The sequence below is a fragment of the Malus domestica genome, chromosome 06 (assembly GCF_042453785.1).
Source record: "Malus domestica chromosome 06, GDT2T_hap1".
In the NCBI taxonomy this organism is placed as follows: domain Eukaryota; kingdom Viridiplantae; phylum Streptophyta; class Magnoliopsida; order Rosales; family Rosaceae; genus Malus; species Malus domestica.
In genome coordinates, this window is record NC_091666.1 from 34,500,494 (window position 1) to 34,527,134 (window position 26,641).

The 26,641-nt window shown below is 38.6% G+C and overlaps 3 protein-coding genes across 5 annotated transcripts; 1 reads left to right on the top strand and 2 right to left on the bottom strand.

Annotated features, from left to right (window-relative positions):
• Positions 1-15: 15 nt before the first annotated feature.
• LOC103438088 (protein TIFY 6B-like) lies at positions 16-4,709 on the bottom strand. 3 transcript variants are annotated; one of them, XM_029104106.2, is made up of 8 exons: positions 4,205-4,447; positions 2,600-2,740; positions 2,066-2,259; positions 1,605-1,900; positions 1,393-1,483; positions 973-1,309; positions 774-834; positions 16-466 (listed from the first exon to the last, which is right to left on the bottom strand). In XM_029104106.2, exons 3-8 carry the CDS (start codon positions 2,237-2,239, stop codon positions 343-345), a joined length of 1,083 nt encoding a protein of 360 aa, XP_028959939.1. In that variant the 5' UTR covers positions 2,240-2,259; positions 2,600-2,740; positions 4,205-4,447; the 3' UTR covers positions 16-342. The 3 variants fall into 3 exon arrangements, with proteins under 3 accessions (XP_028959939.1, XP_028959938.2, XP_028959937.2); XM_029104105.2 differs by lacking the exon at positions 2,600-2,740 and having other exon boundaries at positions 4,205-4,709; XM_029104104.2 differs by lacking the exon at positions 2,600-2,740 and having other exon boundaries at positions 2,066-2,343; positions 4,205-4,486.
• A 4,002-nt stretch (positions 4,710-8,711) lies between these two features.
• On the top strand, positions 8,712-17,356 carry LOC103409791 (probable serine/threonine protein kinase IREH1). Its single transcript, XM_029104111.2, has 17 exons — positions 8,712-9,702; positions 10,278-10,342; positions 10,461-10,643; positions 10,736-12,112; positions 12,533-12,705; positions 12,913-13,150; positions 13,603-13,695; positions 13,779-13,919; positions 14,013-14,105; positions 14,529-14,733; positions 15,134-15,219; positions 15,359-15,444; positions 15,966-16,017; positions 16,120-16,176; positions 16,286-16,459; positions 16,575-16,652; positions 16,875-17,356. Exons 1-17 carry the CDS (start codon positions 8,991-8,993, stop codon positions 16,956-16,958), a joined length of 3,897 nt encoding a protein of 1,298 aa, XP_028959944.2. The 5' UTR covers positions 8,712-8,990; the 3' UTR covers positions 16,959-17,356.
• Positions 17,357-18,712: 1,356 nt separating this feature from the next.
• LOC103438104 (probable inactive receptor kinase At1g48480) lies at positions 18,713-22,002 on the bottom strand. The gene is made up of 2 exons (XM_008376646.4): positions 20,315-22,002; positions 18,713-19,688 (listed from the first exon to the last, which is right to left on the bottom strand). The coding sequence occupies exons 1-2, from the start codon at positions 21,660-21,662 to the stop codon at positions 19,069-19,071; spliced, it is 1,968 nt and encodes a 655-aa protein (XP_008374868.3). The 5' UTR covers positions 21,663-22,002; the 3' UTR covers positions 18,713-19,068.
• Positions 22,003-26,641: the final 4,639 nt, after the last annotated feature.

A 26,641-nucleotide genomic window follows, 5' to 3' on the forward strand; every position in this document is an offset into this window, starting at 1 on the left:
TGATTGTAATTTGCATTCTCAGAAGGCAAAATCTATTTGCTTTCATTCCATTCATGTCAAATTGTACAACATAAACATATCAATACAAAAACATGGCCTCTAGAATTTGCCCTTACGATGCAGGAAGGTAAAACAATACATTTTTACAGCATAGTGAAAAGTAAAAAACATAAAACTTTAACCATACATCTATATTATCTAATCCTTTAGGTCAAAAAATTGATCTTACAACTACCAGCACACAAGCAACTGTTAAAACAATGATCTATGCCAACATCTCCGAAGCAGTAGGAAGCTTTTGTTGTTTCTTCCCATTTCGACTGCACCCCACCGCCGTAAGCGCTAATTTATAGACTGGGGAGGACAAGAACTCGAAGAGTTGAGCGAGAAACTCACACCTTCCGATCCGGGAGTGCTGCAGTCTGGAGATTTTTTACTGACACTGTATGGCACCGTGCTCATCATCCTAAACACACAACGTTCTGTGTCAGTTGATAAAACTTGGTACTCAAGTCTAGGTGCGATAAAAGAATCGATAAGCAAAGAGTTAGTGATTGTATCACATTCACGTCTAAGGCAATTAACTTCAATCCATACGTGTAGGTTTTTATGCAAAAGGCCTCGATGCAATAGAAGCGGAACCATTTGATATAAGTTGTGATTTGTTTTGTGAGATGGCCGATGTGGGACTTTTTGCTTTGTTCTACAAATTTGTTTCTGTATAAGTTAATGTAAGCATGTACTAGAGGGGAAAGGTAACCGTTGAAATTTACCTCTCCTTGCGCTTCTCAAAAAACCGGGCCAAGGATGCTTTACGTGATTGAGGCACAGGTACTGCAAACACGGGAACAGAGATGTTATTCAAGCTCATATATTAACAAATTCAATGAAAAAACAGGAACAGAAGACATTGTTTATCACAAAGTATAACAGTAACACTAGCATACACACAAGAAAACACACAAATTATACCTGCAGGAATCAGATTCGTCACAGGCGATCCCACTGAACTGACTACTGTAGAAGGCTCTGAGCGGTCAACAGGAGATGCTGAAGTTCCTACTGGTTTCACTATAGCTATTTCATTGGTGCTATTAAATGCTCCTCCAGAGTTAGAACTCGCGTATGAAGTTTCAGAAAGAGGACTTGGAAGTGCAGAGACTGAAGATGTAATATGGGACTGGTTCCTGAAAAAACAGTCGCCTCCTAGTGAAGGCCTAGGTATTGGTGCATGCACTTGAGTTACGGATGTTGCCTTACAATGAGTTGGAGATGATCCATTTCCAGCCAGCAACATAATAGCCTGGGCCTAAATAGAGAAATAAAGAGATTAAAAACAAAGAACCTAATTTATGTGCAAACTTAAGAATCAAATATTTAAATATACAATACCTTCTCTGAAGATATATCATTATAAACGTTCACAGAACCAGCATAAAAGATGGTTAACTGAGCAGGTGCCCCAGAAGAATTGGATGCATTCCTGCAAAAGTAATTCAACTTAGCATCTAGAATTTCCAACTAGTTATGATTCAATATACGTTGTACAATTGCATTTGCTTACAAGCAGAAATGTGGTCTAAATATGATCTGTGTTAAAGTACCTGAGATCAGTGGTACCAACTACGGAGGTTGTAGAAGGAAGAGCAGATACAGGGGCCAGAACCGGAACTCCTCCAAGTGGTTGCAGTTTTATGGTAGAACCGGTATGCCCAACAGGAGCTTGGGACTGGAGAACTGGAGAACTCAAAGTAATCGGAATCCTTTGGTTGTGTTGGCTAACTACTGGGTATATCTTTACATCTTGTGATTGATGAACTGAACGTGCATCAAATTGAGGCATAGGATATACTGTCGTTGCACAGTGGTTTCCAGCTTGCTTATCAAAAACGAAATTTTTCTACAAAATTTGTGCAAAAATGAGCCTACATTAAAGCAACTTTAAATAAACAACGATTCAAACTTCACTTGTGCTTCTTCAGTAAACCAATAAGTAAGAATGTTCCCAAATCCTAAATACCCGAGGCGATGTTGAAAAAGATTCAGAGAGTAAGAGAAGAAATACCTGAATCCCACCAGAGAACGACTTCTGGCTGGAGTGAAAAGCATCAGCAGTTGATATAGTCATAAATACAGATGAATTATCATGAGCAGTTTTTCTTGGCCCATCTTCCTGGGGAGCCTTGAAAGACAGGAATTGCGGAGGTGCAGAAACCTTGTTTGAAAACGACCACAGCATCCCTGAACTTCTTGGCACCGCTGCAAAATCAATAAAAATGGAGTGTCGGGCTAATAGTTTGAACAAATGAATTCCTTCACCGTGCTGATGATCGCTTAGAGTACCTCACAAATAAGCAATATGGGAAGTTTGAGGTTATACGGCTCTGCAAATAGATGCCAACAAAAAACATGTTTTCCTTGGAATGTAGTTACAGTAATTTATGTCTGAGAGTGCAAAAACAAATCTCAACAAGTGTGTTCATCACAGCTGTCTAACTGAGATGAACAAATTTTCAACACAACGAATCTTTAAGCAAAGAGATTACCATAAACGATAATATGAATACAGCCATATGTAATGCGCGAAATGTTAACTTACGTTATTTTCTAAATACATGAGGATGCAGAAAACGACCAATGACCATAAAGAATTAGCAAGCTCCTACAAAAGACCTCAAAGATCTAGCAAACTCCTGCAATATTTTATAATCCTCCTTTTGGAACATTTGCGGAGCACACTCTGTGATAAGAAGCCATACACTATAAAGTATTATTATTATGAGTATACTTTATATCGCGTATGTATATTTAATACGTATTTTATTATAATTCTTGGTACGATCCAGAGAGGCAGAATCTATTCACAAGAGCAGATTCAAGAACAATATATATAAAATTCAGAAGACCACAAGTTCCATGTTATCAAAAGGAATTATTCAAATACATTGCCTTATAAAATTCATCAATCATAAACTTAATATATATGTTTCACATTTGCATAAGGTTTTTTAATACAAATGTTGTACTACCTGCCAGCCTTGATCAATGCAGAAATTCTTTAAATATGAAAGCAAACGTGACACGTTGCTTTAATCCATGACATCTCATACACACGTTAGTGGAAGAATAAAATTATCCTGCCTCACCCAACAGACTAAAATATGGAAGAAAACAAAAGGCACATTATATTAAGTTAGCGGGGAGTGTAAAACTAAGACAACTACACCGTGTTCTTGTAACCAAGTCACCAGCAAGCAAACCCAAACGTTTCTATAAGATTGACTGACTGACTCACAAGTAAACAAAGTTACATTCAGCAACCCCAATTTACCAATTTACGTATAAATCCTTTTTTATTTTTTGTTATACAAGCAATATTCTACACTAAATTAATTAAGCTACGGAGAGGGGCATTCAAACTTGGGTGCATAGGGAAGAGCATAATACTCTGGCCAACTTTACTAAGCTGAAGTATGTTGTACGTGAAGAAAGTTAAAGTTCCACCATAAAACGAATTGGCAATATGAGGAGTAGCCTAACTACTCATAAGCACATGCAAGCTCTCAACATGCCCTCTCACGTGTGGCAAATTTTCAAGCCTAACTTGTGGACAACACAAATTGGATGACTGGAGCACGTGTGGCCATTAGGCTTCACATATGGGACAACCTCTTCTGATACATGAATAAAGTTGAGGTTCTACCATAAAACCAATCGGTAAATATGGAGAGTAATCCAGCTACTTACAGCCACATGCAAGGTCCCTCATTTCCCTTATGTTGATTCACTCTCCACAGTATGCATGCACAAACCAACCTTAAATCTATAAAAACATTGTAATTGAGTTGAATCGATATTTATCTTTACTGCGACAGACTTGTAGCTCAAGTAATTAAGAGCGTTTACCTATGCATCCGAGGTCATGAGTTCAAAAAATCAAATCCCCCTCCCCCCAAAATAACGCTTGTGTCGAAAACAAAACGTATCTTTACTCAGTCAGCAAGGTGGATGCTTTTGATCAGGAAAATGGGATTAAGAAACTAAACTGCAAATTAGACTTAACTGAGGTGCCAAGCTCCACATGCAACCAAAAAGATTCAACACAAGCTCAAAATACTAATTACAAACAGAGAAATTCATCCACAAGAAAATCAAACTCCATAAAATACGATTAATAACTAATAAAAAAGACTTGAAAGCAAACCTGAATTCTTGGTTTCTTTATTGGGTTCTTCCTTCAGAGTCGCACCACCACTGTTTGAGCTCAGACCCAGAAAATCCCTCTCCATTATTCCAACCTTTCAGCTCAAAAACCCACAAAAATTTCAGACCCAAATTCCACCAAAACCAACAAAGAAGTTTACTTTCTTGAATTCTTTAGAACCCCAGCAGGAAAAAAGGCCTGAACTTTCAGAAGCAGAGCTCAAAATTCTTGCTTGTTTGGATAGAGAGTAAGACGGGTACGCATGGATGAGGAGGTCTAGCTATATAGTAACAATTCTCACTTTCTCAGTAGCTCCCCTTTCTCTCACATTTCAATTGGGTGACCGTGTTGAATCTGGACCGTCGGATCTGTAAAGATTGTATTTTTTTGTGGGGTGGGGGTGACCGGCCACCGGCTGGTTCTCGATCGGAGATCTCGAGTTGCCGGTCGAAGCCCACGTGCGGCACCCTACTCCAGCCTTTTGATGCGTCGCAGCTGGTTTGAGTAGTGAGGAGTGATGCTGGGCGGGACACGTGTCGGGAAATTCCATTTTATATAATTTTTAGTATTTTCTGTAATTTCATTTTTTTAGATTTTTATTTTTGTTGGAAGTGTTGTCGTTTTTAGTACGGTTGGGTTTTTGCATGTGGGCATGTGGGTGACGTTTTGAGGAGGATAAAGAGGGAAACGACGCTTTCTTTGACCCTGGTGAAACGACGGCATTTAAGCATGAAGGCGCAATCAAAAGCCGTCACGTGTTGTGACTTTAGATGGTTAAATCTTTTACGTTACACTTTGTAATTTAGATGAATTTAGTTATGTTTACGTTATTTGGCTTTTTGCATTTAAGTTTAAATTTTTTTTCAAAGGAATATGTTTATGTTACACAGTGTATCAGATTCATCAACTCAGATAAATAATCAATAAGTATTTAAGCAATACATGCATTTTTTATTGGAGATTTGGAAGAAAAAAAAAGCTAGATAAATCAACTATTCAGTCTAAATTTGCAAATTATATGATAGATTACTAATATAAAATAAGTACGCTAAATTAACAATTAGAAATAATTCCAATCATCTACAATTACGTCATATAATTTATAAAATTTGGTATAAATATTTTGTTTCCCTGATATTACTTTTGATAAAAATATATATGCGTCTTTGTCTCTGAAAAATCGATTCCTTTTTTGTGGTCCTACACATGACGAAGTGTGTGACGCATTTTGTAAATTAAATAATTTACTACTTATTATTCTATTGTGTAATGTGCACATGAAGGCGGGCATGTGGATGGCATGAGATAAAAATAATCCAAATGCTTATATTATTGTATGTAAAATAGACTTGTGGAATGCATTTGTCCTTGTATAGCATTATAAAATTGGAGGTGCTATTTACACATTATTTTTACATTTTGTAAACTCTTTTAATTTTCGGTCTTTAATTGAAATGAATTGAAGAAGATTAAAGGATAGAAACTAACACTAAGAGGTAAAAATAGAAGTGTGGATATCAATACCCATAAAATATCCATTTGAGCATAATATATGTAAGTGTAACCAACATAATTGGTTTGTAAAGGGTGATATTGACATTTCAAAATAGTTATACTAAGCTTCGTTTGTTCTTTTTTTTTTTTTTTTTTTTGGTTACGGGGTTGCATAAGATAAAATTCTCACCAACTCTTATTTTTATAAAAAAAAAAGTACACAATATAAAATTTATGCTCGGGTGTAAAAGTGTAGCATATCTGCTTTTTATCGACTCTAACAAGTCACTTAGTATAGTTAATAATAAGAAAAAAGGGATTGATGGTACGCTTTTTATATGTTGTTGCATTTTCGCTAATCACACTCAAGTGGTGGTAATGTAAACTATCATATTTATTACTATCGGATGAGTTTAAATTTTGAGATTTGTGTCTAATACTATACCAATCTCGAACATAAATCTCAAAATTTAATCTCATCCAATAATAATAAACAAAACAGTTAGCGATTGAGCATCATTGTCACACTTAAGTAGTGAGAAAAAAATATTATCATACAACTACAACGCAACTTGTGTCTAAGGATAATAGAATTAGCTTATAAGATAATTGGCGTTCTTTTTAGCCTTTTGACCATCCAAAAGTTTGTGGACTTAATAACTTTTACATTATCTTTCAAAAAATAAAAATAAAAATAATTTTTACATCTGAAGAAAAAAATGTTTCCAAATTAAATAGTTGGTGGTCTTCCTCACTTGGGTTCTATGTTCTCTGGATTGAGGTTTTTTCTGAATCTGAGTTTGAAATAGATGGACCGGGAAATTCGGAACACTATTTAAATTTTGTGATTTCAATTAACACATTTTACTGGTCTACTTCACACAAAATAAGCTCTTAAACAGTTAATATCTCTTTCTCTCTCTTAAATAGCCTGAATTTTCAAGTCCTCAGCTCCAGACACAAAGACCTAAAGAGAATCTCAATTCATGTTCTCTCACCCTCTTCCTCTTTTATGAGAGATTTTTTAGTGTGACTGGAACACGGAATAGTACATCACGTATTACTATACAAATGATGAAATATGTGTGTTAAAAAGTTAATAACTTAAAAAATAAAAATTTTCACTTATATAAAAACACATGATGTACCACCCATGTTCCGGTCACAATAAAAAATGGGAAATGTTATAGGCACTCCAAAAATCTCATTATACATTGTGTTGATGCACAAAATCAATGAGGAATTTGGTACAACATAAAGTGTTAAGTTTGTGACATTCCCTAGATTGCTTCCGTCACTAGTGTGGATAAGTATGTAAATGGATAGAGACAGGGAAGCAAACACAAGATGTACGTGGTTCACCCAGATTGGCTACGTCAACGGAGTAGAGGGGTTCTCATTAATTGTGAAGGGTTTACACAAGTATATAGGTTCAAGCTCTCCTTTAGTGAGTACTAGTGAATGATTTAGTACAAATGACATTAGGAAATATTGTGAGAGAATGATATATATTTATAGAAGAGAGTTTCTAGTTTCATTCTGACATTGATACGTGTCGTGTTGTGATTGATTTCTGATGTTGACACGTGTCGCGGTATGATTAGCTTCTGATGTCGACACGTGTCGCGCTGTGATTGGCCTCCTGGTTGGAGGGAAAACTCTTCTGGATCCCTGACGGTATAACGTTGATCGGTGCTCAGTAGTTTCGGGATTGGTCAAGTATGATACAAACACATTGTATTTTTCTTTTTAAATATAGAAAGTTTAGAGTGGAAAATGAGAATTTTGAAATGCTAATAACAATTCACTAAAAAATTTCTCCTCCCTTAGAATCCAACGAAACTATTTTTAAATAAATAAATAAATAGTTGGTAGTTTGGACCACGTCATGGCCCATGTAGCTCTATTCACCCGATCCGTAATGAAGGAGGCATTACCAGAATCCGGATTACAAATTGGCAAATTTTACCCACCCCATTGTGTGACGGGCCTTGAGTTGGGCCTTATGATGATAAATGGGCTCAAATGTTAAGCAACTTGCAAGCAAGACAAGCCCAACTAGTGGGACAGCCCAGCTTCAATGGGTCAATGTTTACTTTACGGATCACTGCCCTATCACTTCTTCTGTGCAAGCTAGAGGTATCAGTCGTCCCTTCTACTCCGGTTTGAATTCGCTCGTAAATTATACCAATCATACTATCAACTTGTAACAAAATGACCCCTTAATAATGCGGTATAGCGGACAGTTGGTATTACGGTTCAGTGATATTCATTTTCATTTGTAAGTGATGAGTCTTAGATTTGATTTTCGCCAAAGACACAAAAGGCGAATTTGAACCATATTATTTCTAACTCATTGCGAGGCTAAGTCCACGTTCATTGTGAGACTAAGTCCAACACTTCCTTTTAGTGTAGATAATACTGTTTGTTCAAAAAAAATATGTGGTACATTGGTATTTAACTAAAATTATAAATAAGAGATTTTAAATTTGAATCTCTTAAACGAAGGGTGAACTAATTCATTATACACGTGTAAAAATATATTTTCTTCATGTGGTTTGACTTTCACCCTACTTATTATTTTTTTCCCTTCCCTTCCAATTCAAGTTTTAATGCATGTGACCTTTTATAAGTTATTTACTCTTATAGAAAAATATTACAAAACATGGTAACATAACATTCCCTCTAAAAAAAACTTAAAAAGGGTACATTCACAAATTTCCTAGAAAGTCTTAAAACGTTATATTTCATTTAATTTTTATATGATTTCTTTTGTTTTTAACCCGAGCAATAGTCTGGAGAAAACTAATTTAAAACATAATAAGAGATTCGATTTTTTAAATTTTACATAAGCGATAATAAACCGAAATTCAAACTCAAGATCTCAACGGCAAAAATAAATATTTTGACATAAACGTCATGTAACGTTACAAAAGTGGTTCATTCAAAACACAAACGTATATATAAAGGTACTAAATTAGAAATATAAATTCCAAACATAGAAAATTGTTTTAATAAAGTTGGAAATCAAGATTTGGGAAAAATGATCAGACGCGGAGAGCGCTATATCCGCGCCCTTGGACTCGAAGACTCACATTCTTCTCCCTTTCTTCTGCAACCCTCTTCTTTCTCTCTCTACATTCAAACCATCGACACATCCATTTCCCGAACTTCCAACCAACTCCACCTTCTCTCTCTCTCTCCTCCCCTTTCTCTCTCTGGAAAGCATCTCCATGCTTCCATGCTAGGGCTGCTTCGATTTCGGAAGCCGTAGAAAAATATCTACACGGTAATGGTGTTCAAGGCCAGGTTCTTCTCCTCCAAGAAGTCCGACTCCTCCAACAGCCCCGATGGCTCCAATAATAGTCCGCGATCTCTGGGTTCCAACTCCCCGATCGGATCCGATAAGAAGAAGCCCAAATCCGCGTCCAAAGACGACTCGCCTGGCCCGAGTACCAGTTCCGGCGGCGGAGGCGGCGGCTTCAGTCGGCGGAGTCTAGTCAAAGACTTGTCAAAGAAGAAGGATGTGAAGGGGAAAGAGAGTCCAGCTCAGCTGAAGACGCCGGCGAAGTCCGCGAGCTCGACTGGCGCGACTCCCAAGAAGTCGTCTGCTTCCACATCGGGGGCGGCGGAGTCTGCGGCGGAGGTTTCTCCCATTCTGGCGTCGTCGCTGGGGTTGAATAGGATAAAGACGAGATCGGGGCCGTTACCGCAGGAGAGCTTTTTCGGGTATAGGGGCGACAAAGGGTCGGCGCTGGCCTCCAGTAATTTGTCTAGGCCGGGCGTCGGCGGCGATCGTTTAGGGTCGGGCAGTGGGGGGAAGAAGAAGGAGGCTGCGAGTCAGACTAGGATTGGGTTCAATGAAAATGTGGCAAGTGGGAATTGGGGTGATAATGGCAGCAATTCTGATGCTGCATCAACTGGTAGCTTGCCTTCGAGAGACCAGAGCCCGAACGTGGTGGCGCCATCGCGGTTACACAACGGGGAATCGTCGGCAGAAGCTGGTACAATTTTGAGCAATTATGCAATGCAGGAATTTTTTTTAAGTTGTGCTAGTTTAGTTTATGCTGTAAGTACTGGGTTATGGTTAAAGATTTAGCCTTTAGGTCGTGTTTTGAGCATAGAACTTAGGAGTCACTTGGTTTTGAAATCACTCCAGTAGGTTGTAGGCATTACCGCAAAAGTAACTTGGACTCTAACTAAAACTATTAATTGTTCCTACATTTGTAAAAGGCATCGATTTCGAATAATCTGTAGAGCAATGAAAGCTTTATCTTCTGATGAGTGTGCAATGGTCTGATGGGTGGACGTGGCTCTGGTTGACGTGGGTTTCCCCGCTACATGAATCTAGCTTAATGTTGTTACTCCACCCATCACTTGGTGTACGCTTAGGAAAACATGGACGACAAGTGTGGTTGTGCGTGGTGACTTAATCAAACTTCATGAGTTGATACTAGAACGCCTTTGCTCTTTTGTACAAATTAATGGATTTTTGTACACTTTCATTTTTCTATGATGAGTGGGATGCCTGTTGTGTTTCCCCTCTAATGGCTTTTGATACCTCCATCATCCTTAACAGGGATAAACATATCATCTTGGGGTCACTCTGGAGGCTTAAGAAGTTCAGATGTATGTACACCAGAGGTGCGGGTACAATTATTTTATTTATTGTCTCCACATATTTATTTCTTATTTCTGACGGTTTCCCTGTTCTATTATTTCTTGTCATAATGTGTTTGCAATTGATATTTTTCCTTAATAGACTGCATATGATTGTGAAAATCCTAAGGAGTCCGAGTCTCCTCGTTTTCAAGCTATACTCCGCTTAACGAGTGCACCAAGAAAGAGGTTTCCTGCTGATATAAAAAGTTTTTCCCATGAACTCAATTCAAAAGGCGTAAGACCCTTCCCATTTTGGAAGCCTCGAGGCTTGAACAACCTGGAGGTACGTATGTCTTCCTTTTATATCACAGTTTTTAGTAGATAAATTTGAACTAGGAAATTTTACCTGCTTGGAATATTGCTTCTGATATGCAGGAAATCTTGGTTGCGATTAGGGCAAAGTTTGACAAAGCAAAGGAAGAAGTGAACTCTGACCTGGCTATATTTGCAGCAGATTTAGTTGGAATTCTTGAAAAAGATGCAGATAATCATCCAGAGTGGCAGGAAACTCTTGAGGATTTGCTGGTTTTGGCTCGAAGTTGTGCAATGACATCATCTGGAGAGTTTTGGCTTCAGTGTGAGGGCATAGTTCAGGAATTGGATGATAGACGTCAAGAACTTCCTCCGGGGGTGCTGAAGCAGCTTCACACTCGAATGCTTTTCATACTCACAAGGTGTACTAGGTTGCTGCAATTCCATAAGGAAACTGGATTGGCTGAGGATGAACAGGTTTTCCAGCTTCGCCAATCAAGAGTTCTGCGTTTCTCTGATAAAAGAATTCCTCCAAGTTTGGCAAAGGATACAAAGAATTTAAGTGTGGCAAAAGCCTCTAAAGCAGGTTCAGCTAGGAAATTTTACAGTCAGGAGCAACATGGCTTGGAATGGAAGAGAGACCATGTTATACAACCGGGAAATTTGTTTGCACCTCCTGTTGATCAACCCTCTAAGAATTTGGAGTCTCCTGCTGGTAGGGACCGGATGACATCATGGAAGAAATTCCCATCTCCGGTTGCAAAAAACATGAAAGAAGCTACTGAATTTAAGGAGCAGAGTGATTCTAAGGTTGAACATTTGAAAGGTTCAGACAACAAGAGAGGGACTTCTAACATCGATCCTACTTCTGTTAAGCCTCCTGAGCCTTCTGGCAAGGGTTCTCATGAACGTTCTTCCAAGCACCAGCACAAACCTTCTTGGGGTTGGGGAAATCAACAAAATGTATCTGATGATAGTTCTATAATATGTCGCATCTGTGAGGAGGAGGTTCCAACTGCAAATGTGGAAGACCATTCAAGAATTTGTGCAATTGCTGATCGATGTGATAAGAAAGGTATAAGTGTGAATGAACGTCTTGTCATAATTTCTGAAACCCTTGAAAAACTGATGGAGTCCTTTGCTCAAAAGGATATCCAGCATGGTGTAGGAAGTCCAGACATTGCGAAAGCATCTAGTTCAAGCGTGACAGAAGAATCAGAGGTTCTATCTCCAAAACTTAGTGACTGGTCCCACAGAGGCTCAGAGGACATGCTTGATTGTTTTCCTGAAGCTGATAATTCATCTTTTATGGATGACCTGAAAGGTCTACCTTCCATGTCATGTAGAACTCGTTTTGCCCCAAAGTCAGATCAAGGAATGACAACATCATCTGCAGGCAGCATGACTCCTAGGTCTCCCCTATTGACCCCAAGTGGCAGTCAGATTGACTTGCTCCTCGCAGGCAAGGCTTCTTTTTCTGAGCAAGACGATATACCTCAGGTATCTTATTAATCTGTTTGATTTTACAAATACTTCTTTGCTCTGGGAGTTGCCCAGGCACATGCTTGTGATGCTTGGGATGCAATTATACGGCATTTGAATATCAATTTACAACATGAGCTATAATCTTTGTCAAATTCAAAATGCAATGGAAAGAACTTGCTGTCCTCTCCAAGTCCTTAAGTTTTCTTATTAAATGAAAATTATTTCCTCAATTACTGTGCACCACCTCCAGGTTATGAGTGTTTGCACATGCTGAAGTGGGAATATATATGTTATTCAAACTTTCAAAGTAGCATGAATTTGATTTAATTTTAGTACGGGTTTTGCTGGCCTTGGTGCTGTGCTTACTGGTACCCAACTTTGTATCAAAGTTTTATTTTTCATGCTATCAAAGCTAACTCCATTTGAATGATACAGATGAATGAACTTTCTGATATTGCCCGGTGCATAGCAAATACACCTTTGGATGATGATCGCTCCATGCCATATCTACTTACTTGTCTTGAAGACTTGAGAGTTGTTATAGACCGCAGAAAGTTTGATGCACTTACTGTGGACACATTTGGGGCACGCATTGAGAAGCTGATTCGGTGGGTACTTATTGCTATTTTTCTTGGCTTTTACAAGCTTGAAGCCTTCAACTAAAGTGTTCATTAATATACCTTGAACTATGGTATCTACATTTCTCTTGAAATGTATTAGTAAACAATTCATTGAGTAATCATCAAAACTACGTGTAACCTTCCCAGTTCCTTTTTTAAGTTCCATTTTACAATATCCTAATGTTGATTTTCTAGGGAGAAGTATTTGCTGCTTTGTGAGTTAGTGGATGATGAGAAGGTTGATTTAGCAACTACCGTAATTGATGAAGAAGCTCCTTTAGAAGATGACGTGGTTCGTACAAGCCCTATACCTTTTTCCAAGGACCGAACATCTATAGATGATTTTGAAATTATCAAACCAATAAGTCGTGGGGCATTTGGACGAGTTTTCTTAGCTAAAAAGAGAACAACAGGGGATCTTTTTGCGATTAAGGTACCACATAATTAGACATGTAATTTCTTGCTGACTGTATTACTCCATGTCACCCTTAGTTGTTTAAGCTTACTGTTGTCTTTGATATACTTTTCTGTACATTACTGAGTTGTTACTGTTTTAGTTTTTTCGGTGATTTATTCATGTTATAGCCGGTCTTCTGTGTGCTTTTATTTATTGGGATAGCTTCTTCATCTCTATCTTTGTTTTTATTTTTAATTTGACCCTGTGGAAACTTTTGGCATAATCAATTTAATGGTTTCTAAGTAGTAAGTACCATAATTGATGAAAATGATGCTAATTTGGATGACATCTAGCCTGTCTAGTCTATAAAATTTAGTGTTTCCATCTCCACAAACACCCCTAAAACAAAGACAATAATGTTTTGGTTTTGTCCTGTAGTTGAGCATGAAGAGGATTTGCTCATTCTTATTTTGTATCATTTGTAACAGGTTCTTAAAAAGGCTGATATGATCCGAAAGAATGCTGTTGAAAGTATATTAGCAGAACGTGACATCTTGATTTCAGTCCGCAATCCTTTTGTGGTGAGCAGGTGTTCTAGTAAAGCGTTTTACCTTGCCTTGAGAAACATTTAGTTTCATTCTAACACAAATTTGAACTGTATCAGGTTCGCTTCTTCTATTCTTTTACTTGTCGTGAAAACTTGTATCTTGTGATGGAGTATTTGAATGGAGGAGATCTATACTCTTTGTTGAGGAATTTAGGCTGCTTGGACGAGGAGGTTGCTCGTATATATATAGCAGAAGTGGTATGGGCTTGCAACTTGTTCAGAACTATTTTGCTGCATACTTTTTGCTAGTTTATAATCTGAGGTCCTGTTTATCTATATTTGATTTTGCAGGTGCTTGCTTTAGAATATTTACATTCACTTCGTGTGGTTCATCGTGATTTGAAGCCTGACAATTTGTTAATTGCTCATGACGGCCATGTTAAGGTACGTACGTACTGATTTATCTTTATTAGTTTTGTTGCGTTTCAGTGTCAATATAATAGTGGTTATATTATCGTTAGAGTTTTTCAGTTGAAGCAGGATAGTGAAATTTGAAAATCCATCTCTACTAGAGGTCGTGATGGTAACATGGTTTAGCTTTAGTTGGATGCATATTTTTGTTCAAGATAAATGAAACACTTTGTATAAATTTCAATTATTTCACATTATATTATAGAGCACTAGCACTCACGTAGGCACATCCGAAGATTGCTCTCAATCTATTTCTTTCTTAAATAAAAATTTCAGTAGTTTGTGCCTTGTGGGGTTGGAAAGAATTCATTTTTATGTAGCAGTTAATTGGGAGTTATAGATGGTTGTCACTTCTTTCACCACCCAATTTTAACCTTTTGTGTTTCATCTGAGCAGTTGACAGACTTTGGGCTTTCGAAGGTTGGTCTCATCAACAGCACTGATGATTTATCTGGTCCAGCAGTTAGTAGAACATCCCTTCTAGGGGAAGATGAACCCGAATTATCTCTCTCCGAGCATCAACGAGAAAGCCGAAAGAAACGTTCTGCTGTCGGTACACCTGACTATTTGGCACCAGAGATACTTTTGGGAACAGGACATGGTTCGTATAGTCTTTTCTAAGTTTAAGGTGCTATTATTTCCTTTATTGTGTTTTAAAACTCTCCAACCTTAGGTTAAGCTTCAACATCAAGAAAGAAATACTAATTATTCAGTAATGTTCAACTATGGGCTAAAATGGTTTCATCATTATTCATTGGTACAGTTTAGTCTTTCATGGAAGCTGAAACAATGTTTAAGGGCAACCAACCATAATGCTCTTGTTTTCCCTGATTTTCCCCACACATCTAGCAGTTCTCTTATTTGGTTGATCACTATTTAAGTATTTAAGGGCGCAACCATTGTGCTCTAGTGTTTTTGCCAAATAGCTTTCTGTTCTGTTTATTGGTTGATCAGTTAACCGTTGTAAGATTAACAACTTGCTGCTGTTTTATCGTCCACAGGTGCAACTGCAGATTGGTGGTCTGTTGGTGTCATTTTATTTGAATTGATTGTTGGAATTCCACCCTTCAATGCTGAGCACCCTCAGGTTAATACGTTGCCTCTAAAATATGTTATAATACATAGGCTTGGTGTTTACTCTGTTTACAACAAAAATTGTTTGTGATTCCATAGTTTGTTTGAGTTCTAAATCGCTTCTTTTAATCATTTTCTTCTTTTGCTTGTAGACTATATTTGATAATATTCTCAACCGTAATATACCTTGGCCTGGGGTTGGTGAGATGAGTCCTGAAGCACGAGATCTTATTGATCAGTAAGTGAAGCATTAACAATCTTTTTATGCAACGTTATTGCTTTCAAAGATATATTTTGTCATTGCTTTGCTTAGGAGGAAATATTTGTTTCTGTCGAAGTTAGAATCTCCATGAAGTTGATCATTTGTCAGTTTGTGTGGAGATCAAGGGATGTATCGGACTGGAATTAAAACCTGTCAATTAGCCAATTGGTTGCTCTGTTTTGGTCTAGTTTTGAGATACTCGTCTTAATATTCTTAAACTTCTCCGTACTTTTGCTTAAAGTTATGAACCCATCACTTATGGTTTCAGTTCGCAGAAACTCTGTTCTCATTTTGCTAAGAAGCCTAGACGTAGAATACCAATTTGTATCAAATTTGTTAAATTGTTCTATGAATCTGTAAAACAAATCTTAGATTTTGACTGAATTTGTGTTCCTGTTTAAGGTTCAGTATGTTCAAACATGTATATATGCTGATGTCGAGTGATAGTATGTAGTTGTGATGTTTGTTTAGTTGATGCTGATACAAATAGTTTCTAGGTTATTGACAGAAGATCCTAATCAAAGACTTGGAGCTCGAGGAGCATCAGAGGTATTTGTTAGTTTAGTTTCTTTATTCTTTTTCATTATTTTTAGTGCGTGATCTTTCAAACTTCTTCAATAAACTTAATAGAATTGCAACTTTGTGATACAGGTGAAGCAGCATCCATTCTTTAAAGACATCAACTGGGACACACTTGCCAGGCAAAAGGTGCGCTGCAACATATTCATAAATCATAAACATGTCGATACAGATTTTTCATCTTCGGTTAGGTTGGCACCACCGCACCACTCCCTTATGACTTTTCCATTTCTTGCAGGCTGCGTTTGTTCCCTCTTCAGAGAGTGCACTAGATACCAGTTACTTCACCAGTCGTTACTCATGGAATCCTTCAGATGAACATGTATATCAACCTAGTGACATGGATGATTCCAGTGATTCTGATAGCCTAAGTGGCAGCAGCAGTTGCTTGAGCAACCGTCATGAGGAAGTGGTACATTAGTTCAAGAAACAAGCGCTTTTAACTACTATGTGAATATATTTTGTATTTGCCGTATATCCATATAATTCGCAGCACTGACATGATCTTGGGCAACGTTCATTGACAGGGTGATGAATGTGGGGGTCTGACAGAGTTCGAGTCTGGCTCTTCTATCAATTACTCTTTCAGTAATTTCTCATTTAAGGTATTTCTTTACGTACAAGGCTGTCGTTTCTTTTATTATCTCTAAAATGACCACTCAAGGTGCTTATACTGTAATTGATCTTGAGTTTGTCTTCATGAATAGCGTGTTTGATGCCATGTTCGATAGATTTCCACTGTGAATGTTGTTGAGCCGTATTTCAATATAATTTTCACCTTTTCCTAATATATAATCTTACTATATTTTCTTATGATCGTGGTCCAGAATCTCTCCCAGCTTGCATCAATCAACTATGATCTGCTTTCAAAGGGTTTCAAGGATGATCCGTCACTGAATCCCAGCACGTAGCAAGTTGCTCCCGGTTGTCAAAAGCCGGGATTAGGGTTCTAGCAGTTAAATGATTTGGGCTTGTTTTTTGGGGCCTAAACACCTCATCGGTGTTTGTATACCCTGTACATATGATCTCCGATCGGTTTTTTTCTTTTTCTTTTATAGTATGTGCAGTTGAGCAATTTGGGTGATGAATCTGCACCTGCCGAAACTGGTTCGGAATGTGCTCTTTGCTCTTATAGGTAACTTCTCCGCCGCAGGGGAGGCGATTTTACGGTCGAGTAGTCTTTTGTATCGTGAGGAATTTGATGTATCCTAATTCATATCCCCTCTGCTGGTTGAGCTTGAGTATTTTTGTCACCAGTCAGTTGGTTTTCGCCATGGCAATGTGAAAACGCATCCGTTTCTGTTCCAAATTGCCTTGTATCTTGTTTTACTCGATTTTCGAAAATCTTTCTTGCTTCACACGGTACACATACGATGGGTGTTTCCGAGTTATAACTCATGCAATGCAGCATAAAACTTTCCAACACTAATTCAAAATCGTTAGTCTTCGTGACATGTACCACTTTTTTGTGCCCTATATGTAATTTTTATGAAACTTGGATGTGGGTGTTCGAAGGGTATTTTTAAAATTTAATCAAATTGACCTTCAATCTTATATCTAACTAGCTCCTAGCTCCTTAGCCCTCAGCTCGCGTGTGTGCTATATCAATCAGTAACATGTATCATTTAAGCTGTATTTGTGTTTTGAATTTAACTATGTTCAGAATTGAAGCAAATCGAACATATGTCATATCCGCTTTTAGTGCAAGATTGAAAATCAAATAGGTGAATAGGTGTTTCCGTAAAAGAGTTGTCTTGAAGGTCTTGTTGATAACTATTACTATGTGGATTGTGGATGCAAGTTTCTTAAGACAACATCAAAAATGTGTATTAACTTATTAGACATAGGTTATTAATTGTCAAAATTGGGAATACAGTTTTGTTATACAGACAAGAAAAACACTCCCAAAACTTTGGTGTCCTTTCTGGTCCAGAAGTTATCGTTACGATTTTTTTATTTAATTTATTTTAAAACGTGAGGATGGGACAGCGCAAGCCCGGAACAAAAATATCCCATACCGGAAAAACCAAAATTTTGTTGTCTTTTTTTTTTAAATTTTTTTAATAAACGATATTAGTTACATCAAGAGGGATTAAGACGGGCTTAGTCTTACAATGTGCTAACAATAATATAGTTTAAATTTACCTTTTGTAAGAGTCAAACCTAACACATTTCACTTACAAGTAACGAATAATACTATTAGATCGTAATACTAAGTAGCGCAGTCAACAAAATTAAGCATATTTTTAAATAAATTCTGTTATAGTTTGCTTTGGATGCCAACTCCCAACAAAATTAACCATACCGAGGACCACTGCACCACTCTGTCTGCTTTCTTTTCACACTTCCTTCCCCCTTCACGGGCCTTCCACTTCAACTGCAATAGTTTGGTCCACCACCAAGCTTTCAATCGTCACCACAAAACCTCAATAGGTACCGAACATGACTGTAACGATATCTCTCATCACTCACGCATTGTTATAAAACTTTCTTCATCCTCATCTTCATCACAAACCATCACGTTACTTTCCCTCTTTCCCGAATTCAAATTTGTTGTATCATCCCACACAAGCAAGGGATTCTTGCAAAACTATATCACGTAACAAGAGAGATACAAAAACATCCTCGGTCGTATGGTAGAATTTCAACAAATGAGAAACAGAAATTGGAAAATGACCAACGCAGGTCTGCTTAATTTCACAAAACTTTGACCAAACCATGAACAGACATGAAGCAACCAACACATCTTAATTTCGAGTAGCTAAAGAGTCGTAATCATAACAACAAATAAAGGCAAAGGCAAAGGCAAAGGCAAAGGCAAAGGCGGAAGTAATAATTACAGAAAAGAAAACCATCATCCACCAACAGCAAATGGAACAGATCTCCACCCCAAAAGGGCAGTTAGAAAAACTAGAGCAATGGGGAACAAAGGGGTGAATAAAAATTACAGCAAGGAATTTCCCTGCAAATCCATGAGGGAAGATGGTCGAGGGGCCGTTGCCCTGAGCAACTCAACTCAACTCATCGAGAAGACACATCGTCCAAATCATGGACAACCTCGGGCTGCTCATCTAGCAAGCTAGAACGACGTAGCTCCTCAATGCGCCTTGTAACTTCGGAGATTGAAGGGCGTTTGTCAGGGTACTGGGCTGAACAATCTATTGCAAGTTGCAAGAGCTGAACCATCTCCTCCTCGACATTCTGGTACCTGAGGAGCTCAAGATCGAAAACCTCTGAAGTCCACTCCTCTTTGACTATGGACTGAACCCATCTTGGGAGGTCAACTCCTTCCTCATTCAAGAGGGCATGCGTTGGGGGCTTTCCGGTGAGTAGCTCCAGGAGCAACACTCCAAAGCTATAAACATCGGCCTTTTGGGATACCTTGCGAGGATCAGTAACCTCCGGTGCCCGATAGCCAGCAACTCGGTTGGGAGTGGATGAGGGGCCAACAAGGTGCGCTAGGCCAAAGTCAGAAACCCGAGCTTCATAGGACTTTGTGAGCAGGATGTTGGATGACTTTATGTTTCCGTGGGAGACAGTATGACCTTGAGAGTGTAGGTATTCAATTCCACGGGCAGCTCCAAGGGCAATGCCAGACCTGATTTCCCAATTCAATGGAGTCCTACCTGCTCCTTTGTTTCCTGTAGATTAAAGATAGAACACAAGATGGTAAAGCTCTTCTATATTATTCTACCATTGAAAGTACGCATTGCCTTGACATTGCTGAAAAGATGGAAGTTGAAAACTTATTGATGTCACTCTTTGAAGAAAACTCAAATGGGAATACTGAACCAAAGATCTATGAAACGGATTTGAAATCATCGCAAACTCCAGATAATTGTTGCATATATATATATATATATATGAATATACAGAACTGTTAAATCAGGCAAAACAAAGTACCAACACAACTGAAATAAGCAGCATTGTATAAAACTCGGATGTATCAACGCTAACAGCGGAAACAAGCACACAAAAATGAGTAACAAGGTGTTTGTGGAGACGCGAAATTTTGTACACCAAATCCTCAAACACAACTCAAAGAAACCAATAACTTCTAATCATCCAGATCAAAAATCGGAAAAGAAAGGGCGAAATGATTGAAGCAAACATCCCGAACTAGAGGAACTGATGATGTATCAGGAAAAAATCATATCCATCATCATCAAATTTCCAGCACAGAAATAGAGTAACAACCATCGAACCGAAAAGGCAGAGCAATGTGTGAACAAATAAAGCAAGCAATCAACTAGCAAGTAACACTGACCATGCAAAAGTGCAGATAAGCTTCCCATAGGCATGTAATCATAGACAAGAAGCTTCTCATCTCTGCTGAAATAATATGCCCTCAGAGGCACCAAATTCTCATGATCCTTCGCTCCCACAGCCTCAATCTTTTCCTTAAACTCGCTCTCAGAAATCGTCACGTCCTTCAGCCTCTTCACAGCCACCACAGTCCCAGCCTCCAGAACCGCTTTGTACGCTGTCCCAAAAGTCCCCTTCCCCAAAACCTCCGCTGAAGCTCTCAACAAGTCCTCCAGATCAAACACCCTCGCCGCATTGCCAAAAAAGGCCAGCTTTTTAGCACCACTAGCGCCACCGGCTTCACTTTTGCCATTCCCCACCATCGCCGCAGCGGCAGCATCCGCCACCGAATGCCCATTTCCATATCCTCCATTCTCAGACTCCACGGGCAGCTTCTCGCCAGGAATCTCGACTTCCCGGTGCTTCACGGTGGCAATGTCGACGGAGCTCGTCTTCTTGCTCTTCTTCTTTCGGCAGAAAAAGATAAAAAACATAACAATCACGAGAAAAGCCAGCACAGATCCGATCACAATACCGGCAATAGCACCACCGGAAAGCTTTCTCTTTTTGTGGTGGTCATTGATGTTTATATCTCCTCCTATGGCAGGATTGGCAGCTCCGCCACGGTCTCCAGGACAAGCATTAAGGGGACGCCCGCATAGAGAATTACCCAGAAACGAGCTCGAAGAGTAAGACTGCAACTGTTTTGGAACAGACCCGTTTAGCAAATTGTTGGATACATTGAACTGGTCGAGATTGGGCAGCTTCAGCTCCGGGATCGCCCCCGAAAGCTTGTTGCTTTCGAGATACAAAGTCCTGAGCCTGGTGAGATTGTTGAAACCCAGAGAGATCTCACCGGAAAAATTGTTGGAGGCCAAGTTCAGCCGGACCAAGTCGTGCAGACTGTACACAAACTCCGGGATTTCGCCGGAGAAAAGGTTGCCCTGCAAGTAAAGGTTACGAAGAGTAACGCAGGCAGAGAGATCTGAAGGCAGAGGACCTCTTAAAGCGTTGAGACGGAGACTGAGAGTGCGGAGACTAGTCAGATTTCCGAAAATGCCACTGGGGATTATGCCGGAGAGAGCCACGCCGGGAAGACGAAGCACCGTGACGAGGTTGTTCTCACAGCTGACGCCTGTCCACAAACATGGGCTGGTCTGGTTCACATCCCATAGCAGAGTTCGGCCGCCGACGGCGGAGCGCAGGGCTAGCAGAGCGGCGCGGTCAGAAGCCAGATCTGGTCTTGCAATGGGGAGCAAAACCAGCAGGGAGAAGAGGAAAAGGGACAGCCTTTGGCTTGGGGAATGCATTTTGGTGGAAACCCAGATGGTGTTTTTGGTGAATTGGGTAGGGGGTTTGGATTTCTGGGGTTTCAAAGTTCATACATTGTTTTGGTTTATGGGTCTCAGAGGAGGAGAGAGAGAGAGAGGAGAGAGTACTATGGGAGCTGCATTTCCTCTTTTCCTTTTGGCCCTTTTTGTTGGCCTTCTGGTTTCCCTTGAGGAGAGAGAAAGAAGAGAGAGAGAGAGAGAGAGATAGTACAGGCTGTGAGGTGGACACTAAAATATGGAAAGAAAAAAGTAAAGCAGAGAGAGTAAGAAACCCTAGCTGTATGCAGTGACAGTGAGGAAGAGGGAGGAGTGGAGAAACTTTTCATTGTGACGAGAACACGGTGATACATCACGTGTTTTTACATAAGTAATGAAAAATTTTATTTTTTAAGTTATTAATTTTTAACACATAAATCCCACAATTTATATAATAATAGATAATATATCATCTTTTGTTTCGATTACACTGAAAATTCTCTCGGGAGAAGTGGGAACCTGGCGGGTGGTAGTCAACTGTCATTTACTATTTTTCCTTTGCTTTTTTGTCTTTTTCTTTTTTTTTTTTACTGGATAATTTTTTAATCTTTTTCTTTGTTTTTTTCTTCCCCTATTTTGATTTTACATGTGTGACGGTTAGATAGGTTTGTTTGTTTTCTGATATTTTGTTATTATTTATTTAAGAAATTGGCTTTTTGTGTATTTGGATTGTTTTTTTCTATGGTGGATGGTATTGAGATCAAATTGCCAAATTTTCCCTTAGCTTATCTATATTCCCCTTCAATTGTTTTAACATTGTTGCGAGTGTGACTTCCATACTACATGTAATAAGATAATCATATCTAACTCATTGTTGTATATAAGAAAAGAGTTATGCTATCCACATACTGATTTTTACTTCTTACACATCTCTTTCAATTTTCAGTCGTCTGATCAAATAATAAATCAAAGAAGATCAATAATAAAAAATTAATACGCAAATAGCACTTTTCAGAAGAAAACTACTACATCATTTTGTTTTGGTCTATAAGGCTTCAACAATCTGTCATCCACCTATAATATGAAGATCAATATCGTGGAGCCATTACGTTTAACAAACAAGGAGACATCTAAATAAGATTGAACAAGCCCAAATTAAGAAGATGAGTTGGAGATATCCTTTAGCTACAAATCTGGCTTTATGTCGTGAAATGGATCAATTGACATTCTTGTTTAATTTAAAAAAGAAATGCCTCTTTTTAGATATATCAGTCTTGGATCTTGTCATCATGATAGGATAAGATGATGAATATGTCAAAATAAAAGTTGATAAGGAGATTTCACACCAATGTTTGCGGAAGGCATTCTATTAATCAACAAGTTCGCCGTGGAACATGCATGGCACCAAAATTTGAGTGCTAACAAAGTTGTAGGCAACAAGTTCATTCTAGTTTTCATAAGATGACGATGTTTTCTTTCAGTCATCTCATTTTGTTGTCGAGTGTATAGCAATAACTAGAAATGGCAACATATGGGGTAGGCCTTCATACATCAGAGTGCACCTTATGAAAGGGCTCACTAGCTTTATTAGGCTATTAGTAGAAGAAAGAAATGGTAAACGAGACATTTTACCATGTAAAATATATCAACTAATAAATATAATTTCTAAAATTATCAAAATAAATTCCAATAGTTCCACTTGTTGAGTAAAAAAATAAAGAAACGAAATTCTTTCGGACTTATGCCCGTTGTCAGTTAAAAAAAAAAATTATTTCAGGCTTATGCCTAGTTGTCAATAAAAAAAAACAAATTTATAATGATTAAAAGCGTAGGCCTGGATTTTTTTTTGGGGATTTTGAAATGATATTGTCCTTTTTTGGGGTTAGAAAATAGATATAATATAAGTGCACTTTTAAGACCCATATGGCCATTTGTATTTTAATCACAATGGCCTAATTATTCAGTCCATTAGCAACTTGGCACAATTAAGCTGTTATTATCAGGGTGGCATTGAACCACTTGCAAATTCAATTCAACAGAAAAACCAACATACCCACTTAGAAATGCAAAACACTCAATTAGTTTTCTTCTCCAATGTCAGTAAGTGGATAAAATTATCGAATAATGCTTGGCTGCTGAAAGAATAGCAGCATGTCATGTTGGACTTAATTGAAATAGATACGTGTTCATTTGTTTGGAGTGATATTGGTTCAAGTTTTTAATTTTTTAATTGTTTAGGCACGTGTCCATTTGTGATCGGGCACTTGTTCATTTCAGCAAGTTTTGCTGCTTTTTTTTTCAACAACCAAGCATTATTCCAAATTATCATCAGTTTATTGATATAACTCATTTATGCATTCATTTTAGTACCGAGTTGTAATTTATCTGTAAAAGAGATGTTTTGGATTTTCTGATTGTTAAGCATAAGAGTAATAACAAATATGTACTCTTTTTATTTAAATAGGAAAGAAATACATTACAAAGAGATAGACCCTTTAAGGAAAGAGATTCTCAGTATTAGATGTGGGACCCATTCTACATGGAACTTCAATGATTCCAACATTCTATTTAGAAAGTCTCGATTCATAGATCATCTTTGCAAAAATTTAACTCAATTCAAAACCAATTGCCTATTTAATCATCACAATGAAGTTTCATTGTTTCTTATAGAATAAAGTGTTAGTTAATTTCTTTGAACTCAATTAAATGTCTTAAATATTTCCGATTTGGCTAATATTTTGCAATGATGATTAAAGAGGTACAACTTAAAAAATAAACGGTTTGGATCGTTGAAATTCAATGTGGTGTGAGCTCCATAACTAATCCCCATCTGAAGAAAAAAATATAGAAATCATTTTCCTTAAAATCTCCTACAAAGAGAACCCTGAGCAACTAAAATTACAAAAATCTCAAAGCCAAGCTAATTTCTTCTTAATATGTAAGTCCTTTTTTATTTTTTTGGAAGACTGGATAATATATAACCAGGGCAAAGATGCCAAACTACAACTAAAGCCCACAATGAGGCAATCAACCAAAACAAACTCGGAAGTGCAAGGAGAAGAAGAAACCCGACACTAAAAGGAAACAACTAGCGTCACCCCTTGCACAACCGGACACACTTAATGTGGGCAAGGTAGTCCATCATTGTTTAGTACATGAACAAGTGAAGATGGGGGTCGTTTGACCCAAGTAAAGTCATACATCTCCACACAACTCCGCAACACCAAATAGTCAGCCGCCATATTGGCTAATCTTGGAATCCAAGACCAGCAGCAGTCATGGAAGGAATTCCCAATTTTCTTGCACTTCGCTAAGGTTGGAAACTCCTCCCATCTGCCATTTGTTATGCTACCCTTTAAACAAGAAATAGAATTCAAGGAATCAGATTCCACAACCACAAGATTGAGTCCCAAGGATTGACCCACCTCACATCCCCGCATAATGGCTAACGCCTTAGCAGCCGCCGCACTAGGGGCATGAAGACGAAATCTGCAAGCAGCAATGAAACTACCAACAAAGTTCCTCACCACCACCCCAATAAAACCCTCTTTCGTAGCAGTTACCCAACTGGCGTTAACATTGATTTTGACATATGGATGGCATGACATTTGCCATCTCTCCTGCATAGGATTACTAAGACTGCACTGCACCATACTTCTCTGCATCATACTCTCTATGGGAATCCAGGAAGCCTCCTTGAAAGCTCTGACATTTGTAAAGATTGAAGCCAACACCTGAGAAGGGATGATAGGCTTCTGTTGGAATAGGAAACAACACCTAGCCTTCCAAATATGCCAACAAGAGAACGCTACCCAAGTCAGGATCTTTTCTCTGTCAACTTTCAAACCCTCGCAAGCCCTGATGATAGCCAATATCCATTGCGTCCATGTGGTGATCTCTTCCCGATTTACCTTGTAGTTTAGGATTCCACCAAACCAAATAGTTTCCACCCATGGGCAAAGGAGAAGAAGGTGTTCAATCGTTTCCTCTTGAGTGTTGCATAAGGGGCAGATGGGGGATGCGGCGGATTTCCTGCAGTAAAGGGCTGCCATAGTAGCCAGGGCATTATGCACCATTTTCCACATAAAACATCTTATTTTTTAAGGGGTTTTAAGTTGCCACACCAATTTCCATAACGCCACTGGGATGGTAAGAGACGATGACGATCTAGAATTTGGATGTGGGATCCCCCGAGAGTTCACCCAATGGTAGCCCGACTTGATGGAATAAATCCCCCACTTATTAAATGGCCATATTAACATGTCCCTAAGCTCGGGGTCACCAAGATGGGTTGCCAAGATTGCCTTATACTCCACTCACGATATAAATGGTTTTAAGAAATCAATATCCCACTCACCATTTACTGGATTAATTAATGAAGCCACTTTGGTGTTGCGACTTACTTTCACTGGTCCAGAAGGCCAGGTGTCCACCCGGGAGGGAAGGCAACCACCTATCACCCCAAACCTGAATCTCCTTCCTGCACAAGACTTGCCAATGAGTCCTCCGTAACAAAAGATCACGCCCCCATAAGTAGACTCGACCACACTCATGATGCACGTCCGCCCTGTTTAGCATCCAAGAAAGAACAATGGGGGAAGTACCAAGCCTTCAGAACCTTTGCCCAAAGTGAGTCCGGTTCATGGATGAGCCACCAACATTGTTTCGCCAAGAGAGCATCATTAAAATCCATGAAGGATCGAAACCCGAGTCCCCTCATCGCCTTGGGAAGGCCGAGAGTATCCTTGGAGACCCAATGAATGTTTTTCCTCTCCTTTTCCTGTCCCCACCAAAAATTAGAAATCAAAGTCCATTTCCTTGCAAATGGTAGCAGGAAATTTGAAAAGGTTCATCGGGTAGGCCGGGATAAGTCTTTTCGTACACTTTAAGCTGCATTGGATACTATTATTTGAAAAGGGCAGACTTACCAACAGTATAATTGTCCATATTGAAGATAATCAGCTTACTTTTTTCAAAAGCCA